The following is a 7,044-nucleotide window of genomic DNA, read 5'->3' as shown; positions in this document are numbered from 1 at the left end:
AGAGGCAGGATTACTCCACAGTGCTGCAGCTGTGTATCGTTGCTTGAGTGTCGTTTTATGCAATGACTTCCTTCTGAAAAAGATATGTTTACTGTAACGTTTCCAAAGCATGGAAAAACAATGCAACTGCTCTGATTGTTACCACATGCAGAATTGCTTCAAACTCCTCATTTGAGTCTTGTTTGTTAATTTTTTTTTGTGTTTGCATTTATTTATGTATTTTTTTTGTAATTTGTCACCATTGACAATGACACAGAGTTCCAAAGCGTTCCCCAAAATCACTAGAATGTACAGTACAGTGCAAAAGTCTTAGCACCCTATTTTTTTTTTTTAAGATTTGTATTTTCTGACTTCTACATTATTGATTCAGTACAAAAACATTTTAAATTCCAAACATGTCAGTAAAGAAAGCAGCAGATTCCATAAGAGACACTTTTCAGATAAAAACATAATGAAGGCTGCTGGGTTTCGCTGCAGAAATAAGAAGCGAGTCGACAGTCAAAGTCTCCAGAAGAACTGTAGCTGCTTCTGCAAGATGCTCAGTAACACTTCCAGCTCATTTCCTTATAAAACTGCACACACTGCACCTCAGATACTGCTTTATTTATTTAAAGCGAAGGATCGTCACATTAAATACTGACTTTGTTTCATTTATTACTGTTTACTGCTCTTTATAGTATTTTTTAATGTAGAAACATTTAATTTCATTATTTTTGAAGGCATCTTTGCTCTACAGCATTCAAGCTGTTAACCAGGTATGACGCTCTATGTAGTGCACAAGGGATTCGAGTGTATGAGGTGAGAAGAAGAAAGGGCTGTATGATGGCAGGATTTACTGTAAATACTGTTTCACACATCACTTCAGCATGCGTGCACATGCACACAAGAAGGTATCCAAGTGATTGTTACCACAACTGCTGGTTAAACGACACAGTGCAGCACGTTTCCTGCATTCTTGTGTTGAACAGAAAGTGAACGTCAGTTATTTAATGTGCACCTCACCTCTGTGTTAATAAATGTTGTATTTGAAATGTAGTTAGTTTGTTCTGTTACAGTTTGATAAACATGTACATTTTCATCAAAGTAAATCGAAAACGGTTGCTCAGAATGGTCAGAGATGCTTCTGATGGCAGGTGTGTGTGTGTGTGTGTGTGTGTGTGTAGATGAGAGTGCAAACAAAGAATTTTGGGAGAGATTTGACATTTCACAAACAACACTTTCATGTTTCATATTTTAAAATCAACAGTTTTATTACACCACATTATTTCATTATTTCCAGCATGATTTTTCAGAAAACAGAATTCGGTTATGAAATTTAAGTGCTTTACTCTCATGCAATTTCCTGTGATCGGCACCATTATACAAAATTACTCTCTCATCATTACCCACATTCTCTGGTTCTGTTATGCTTACTTATAACTAAACTGTGGCTGATCCGTCTTACACTTGTTGAACTTTCTGCACTTTTATCTATCTGTACTAAGCTCCTGCTTTTTATCGTATGGATCTAGAAGCATGCTATTCTTGTTAACTTGATTATTTCAATATATTCTTATAAGGTGCTTCTTGAAATGCAACCCAAACAACTCTCTGATTTTCACTTTCTCAATGTATTTTTACCAATATCATCACCAAACACACCAAAAGCACCATGAGGAATCCAATTACATATAAAGGTATCATGTCCATGTGCCTCTCTAAGAAGCTGAATTTCTTCTCCATGGTCATGTTTACATTTACAGGAACAATGCGCAGAGGAGCATTTCTCTCCTCTGGGATCAAAAAGGGAATGAAATCCCTCCCAAATGCTATATCACGAATACAGGCGATCACAGATTCATTGCTAGCATCTAAAAATCTCAGCATCCAGTAAAGTTTCCAGTTGTTGAGATCGAAACGTTGTATCAGCTTCACCCGCACCGTTTTCGGAGGCCTCCTTAACCGAAACGGAGCCTCTGTGGACCACAAGACATCATAGAAATCTCCATTTCTGCTGAGACCCCAAAACCTATTTTGAGAGATCAAAGGTTGTGTGAGGTTTCTCTCGGCCGCCGAGCGTCGACACACACCCAGGGTCCAGTGCTTGCTGTCTCCCACCTCCACATCCCAGCAGTTGAAGCTGGCATTTTGGGCCTCCGAACCAAGAACCAAATGGTTAGCATTCTTCTGTAGGGGGTTGGGGGAGTAAAATCTGCGAACGGAGTGTCTCACACACACCAGATCACCAGACACAGACATGTGGGAGGAGTTCGGGTTGAGGACTACCGGGTCTGAATGGAAAGAGAGAAAGACTTTGTTGTGTCATGAACTTATGTTATCCCATTTCCACGGACCATCTGTTTGTCTTTTTATAGCTATACAACTTTACCCAATACACTGTAATATTACCATCCTGATTATTAGCATTCTACCTGTATGACCAAAATAGTGTCACTGAGTTATCTGTATGATTTATTTTGGAAATGTTTAATTCAAACGATTAATCTTGTTTAATAAAGATTAATCTCACTAATTAAAAATCAGGCCTTGTTACACAACACACTTCACCACTGTAATCAATTATCAATCCATTTTCAGCTATCCTTCTCAGAGATTAACAGTTTAAGGAGTTTGGGGGATAACAGTACAACCCCAAGTGCTTTATTTCTCTTATACTACAGCAATTTGAATTTTAACTGTTGCAATTTAAAAAAAAAAAAAATCTGTTAAAGAATGATGCATAAAACTTTATATCAACAAATAACTTATAATCATATCAATGATTATACACATTTATTTATCCGTTTATGTGAATGAACTGTTACTATAGAAACGATGACGCATTAGCACTAGCACATTAGTATAAACCTGCGGAAAACTGTCAGTCAAGATATATATACACAGCACAGATAAAAAAAAAACTTTTTCTTGCCATTGGCTTTTTCTTGCTAGTCTTAATTATTGACGTAGACCAAAATGGCATTTAGCTCAAATGATAAAAAAAAAAAATAGGGGAGAAGAAGAGTTTTTGAAAAGAAAAAAAAAAGCCAAAAGACTAGATGCAAACTTTCCTTTGTAAAAATTAAAAAAATAGATATTTTTACTCACTTGTGCTATTCAATGTTAGGGTTTGGTTACTCACAGTAAGGACAAAGATCTTTCATCTTCTCCCACACTCTGAATCTCAGATTTCCCACGTGTTTGGCCACATCGATCAGAGATCCTGAGTTCAGCTGTGGATCTGACCGTCTGTACCGAGCCCTAAAACACAGATCCACTGGATGTAGATGTTTCTATTCACACAATGCTTTTGATCTAATAAGGTAAAGAATCTAATACTGTGAGAGTAAATTGCTTAAAAAACATACCGTGTCATAATATGGTCAAAGTTCTGAAATAAAAAAACAAAAAGGAACAGATTAACGCTTTACAAAAAAAAGACTTTATATGCAGATTCAGCCTTGAACTGAATATTTTCTGAAAAAATACCTCTAATTGATTTATTCATTAATTACCGACAGGAATGTGACATCATCATTCTCCAGCTCTTCTTCCACCTCCATCAATCTATCCGAGAGGGACTGTAACTCTTGTTCAATCCATCTTTCCAGTTTTTCTTTCTTCTCCTCCTCTTCCTCCCTCAGTGCAGCTCTCCTGACCTCTTCCTCCTCTCTGAGGAACTGATGAAGCTTCTCAAACTCCTCCTTTATCTGCTTCTCCGTCTGCTCAGCCTGAGACTTAAAGAGAGAAAGAAATGAAGAAAAAGGGTTAAAAAATCAAGAATAAGCACCACATTCTATCATCTGTCCACATCCAGTTAAGTAGCAAGTCCACACTTGGGTCAACAAGGAGCTCAGAGACAAGGAACAGAGCAAAGGACAACTCATACTCACACTCAGACTGATCCATACTCACACTCAGACCCATACTCACACTCATACTGATCCATACTCACACTCATGATCCATACTCACACTAAAACCCACACTCATACTCATACTGATCCATACTCACACTCATACTGATCCATACTCACACTCAGACCCATACTCATACTCATACTGATCCATACTCACACTCAGACCCATACTCATACTCCTACCGATCCATACTCACACTCATGATCCATACTCACACTCATACTGATCCATACTCACACTAAAACCCACACTCATGATCCATACTCATACTCATACTGATCCATACTCACACTAAAACCCACACTCATGATCCATACTCATACTCATACTGATCCATACTCACACTCAGACCCATACTCATACTCATACTGATCCATACTCACACTCAGACCCATACTCATACTCATACTGATCCATACTCACACTAAAACCCACACTCATGATCCATACTCATACTCATACTGATCCATACTCACACTAAAACCCACACTCATGATCCATACTCATACTCATACTGATCCATACTCACACTCATGATCCATACTCATACTCATACTGATCCATACTCACACTCAGACCCATACTCACACTCATACTGATCCATACTCACACTAAAACCCACACTCATGATCCATACTCATACTCATACTGATCCATACTCACACTCAGACCCATACTCATACTCATACTGATCCATACTCATACTCAGACCCATACTCATACTCATACTGATCCATACTCATACTCATACTGATCCATACTCATACTCATACTGATCCATACTCACACTAAAACCCACACTCATGATCCATACTCATACTCATACTGATCCATACTCATACTCATACTGATCCATACTCATACTCATACTGATCCATACTCACACTCAGACCCATACTCATACTCATACTGATCCATACTCATACTCATACTGATCCATACTCACACTCATGATCCATACTCATACTCATACTGATCCATACTCATACTCATACTGATCCATACTCACACTCAGACCCATACTCATACTCATACTGATCCATACTCACACTAAAACCCACACTCATGATCCATACTCATACTCATACTGATCCATACTCATACTCAGACTGATCCATACTCACACTCAGACTGATCCATACTCATACTGATCCATACTCACACTCATGATCCATACTCACACTAAAACCCACGCTCATACTCATACTATATATATATATCACATAAGGAATTTTTTTTTTTCAGTTTTTCAGATGTCTTTTAGTTACGAGCTTCAATCACTGGTTCTGCAGTGCCAGTGAAAAATAAGTTTTTTAAAATTATAAATAAAATATTTCACTTGTTATGACTACTGATTGTTTTGGTTGCTTTATTATTCACCCTGAGACACCTGTTTATTCACAACCTAAAAATACAGCAGCACAAGACACCGGTGCAAACAATGATCAGGAGATGTGGCAAAGGTGGAGCCTGAGCAGAAAACAGGAGGCTTTCATGACAGGATTACTAAAGCTATGTGTAATAGTATAGTATAGAAGGAATGCTGTGTATCTGAAAAACAAATACTGAACAATAAGAGAGTAAGAGGAAGAAGAATAGTTCTCTGAAAGCTATAATTTAGCAAAGGGAACAGGAATAACCAGCTGAACAACAAACGCCTTCTATACCCTGACAATCAGAAGCATGTTCTACACCTTACCTCAATGTATTTGGTGATTTTACGCTCCAGTGCTGTGCCGTTCCTTAAAGACTCCAGAACTTTCTCGGCTGGACGGACAGCTGCTTTGATTTGGTCCTGCAGAGATGAGATGTATTCATATAGCTCTGTCTCATAATTGCTTCGGAGGAACTTTTTTTGTGGAAAAATGCAGACTTTTGACAAACCTTTTGATAAAGTTGCAATCTGATCATTTTAAACACTGTAATCATTTTAAACACTGTTTATTCAGTGCACTAGACAGGTGTTATACACACACACATTCATCAAACACAGAACATTTCCTTAATGTTAGCATTTTGCAAACAATTCACAGTGTTCTGGGAAAATTCATTTTCGGTTCAACAAGACAGAATCATTCAACTTTAAAACGTAATGTTCTCTTACGGTACTAGGACAACTGACAAGAAATGCTCACCAAACAGTAACGTTCCTGGTACAAGGATGGACCTTGCACTAACCCTGGATGATCTGGAGAACATCTCCATAACATTAAGGGTAGCACAAGGTTCCAGAGAGGTCAGATAATTTAAAGGTTATGGAAGCACTGTTTGACATTATATTTCCATAAAGATAACTTTACTTGAAAACCAAAGGGAACTTAAAAGATCTCAGAACCAGTAATTGTTAGCAGGATACACACCTTTCGCTCGTATACAGTGTGTGTAAAAGGCTGAACTCTGTGTGATATGTGACTCTGTTTTCTGCACTGAGAACATATGGCCTCTTCATCGTTCTTGCAGAAAAACAGGATTTTCTCTCTGTGCAATGGACATCGAATGACACCGTCTTCCTCCCTGTCTTCTCTCTCCATCTCCTTCTCCCTCTGATAGGACTCACGGGTGTTCCTCAGAGCCAGGCTGGTCAGGGATTCCTGGTGACACACAGGACATGTTGGAGAGCAAAACGAGCAGAAAACAGCGTGGTGATATCCAACAACTCCACAGTGTCCACAGAAGAGGAGCTGAGGATCCTGATGAAGCTCTAAACTCACTGGACGGGAGAGATCTTCTTCTAGAGAGAACGCCATGGAGAGTGTGTGTGTGTGTGTGTGTGTGTGTGTGTGTGTGTGTGTGATTCAAAATAATAATAATAATAATAATAATGGCAGTGAGGCAGAACTACACTTACTCTCAGAGGAACTTCAAGATGTGAGAGTTAAACAAAGTAAAGCTGGAAAAGGAAATAAAAAGTGTTGAGTTTTCTTTCCCTAAAAACGAAAGTAGCTGTGTGTAAACATTGGATTGAGGAAGAGAGTGTACAGCTGGTTAAATATAGATCAGGCAGCAGGGTTGCCAGATCCTGGATCAGTTGGGGTTATTAATGCATATTTTGTACATCCATTTTTTTTCACAGTACAATATTTCTTATTATTTCTGTTTTTTAAATTGATTTTTGGTTTTTAATTGAAATGCACAGGGAAAGAGG

General features: G+C 38.3%; 1 protein-coding gene across 2 annotated transcripts; it reads right to left on the bottom strand.

Annotated features, from left to right (window-relative positions):
* Positions 1 to 1,217: 1,217 nt before the first annotated feature.
* LOC113526801 (E3 ubiquitin-protein ligase TRIM35) lies at positions 1,218 to 6,884 on the bottom strand. 2 transcript variants are annotated; one of them, XM_026914153.3, is made up of 7 exons: positions 6,748 to 6,884; positions 6,260 to 6,490; positions 5,599 to 5,694; positions 3,495 to 3,716; positions 3,348 to 3,370; positions 3,122 to 3,240; positions 1,218 to 2,270 (listed from the first exon to the last, which is right to left on the bottom strand). In XM_026914153.3, exons 2-7 carry the CDS (start codon positions 6,428 to 6,430, stop codon positions 1,606 to 1,608), a joined length of 1,296 nt encoding a protein of 431 aa, XP_026769954.3. In that variant the 5' UTR covers positions 6,431 to 6,490; positions 6,748 to 6,884; the 3' UTR covers positions 1,218 to 1,605. The 2 variants fall into 2 exon arrangements, with proteins under 2 accessions (XP_026769954.3, XP_026769953.3); XM_026914152.3 differs by lacking the exon at positions 6,748 to 6,884 and having other exon boundaries at positions 6,260 to 6,696.
* Positions 6,885 to 7,044: the final 160 nt, after the last annotated feature.

Source organism: Pangasianodon hypophthalmus, chromosome 26, assembly GCF_027358585.1.
Source record: "Pangasianodon hypophthalmus isolate fPanHyp1 chromosome 26, fPanHyp1.pri, whole genome shotgun sequence".
Classification (NCBI taxonomy): Eukaryota; Metazoa; Chordata; class Actinopteri; order Siluriformes; family Pangasiidae; genus Pangasianodon; species Pangasianodon hypophthalmus.
Note: the sequence above shows the minus strand (reverse complement) of the source record. Positions and strands in the feature narration are given on the sequence as shown.

Coding starts and splice junctions, on each gene's coding strand:
- LOC113526801 (XM_026914152.3), bottom strand. CDS start 6,646: ATGGCGTTCTCTCTAGAAGAAGATCTCTCCCGTCCAGTGAGTTTAGAG. Junction 5,695..6,259: donor ACACTGTATACGAGCGAAAG/GTGTGTATCCTG, acceptor TCATCTCTGCAG/GACCAAATCAAAGCAGCTGT. Junction 3,717..5,598: donor AAATCACCAAATACATTGAG/GTAAGGTGTAGA, acceptor TCTCTCTTTAAG/TCTCAGGCTGAGCAGACGGA.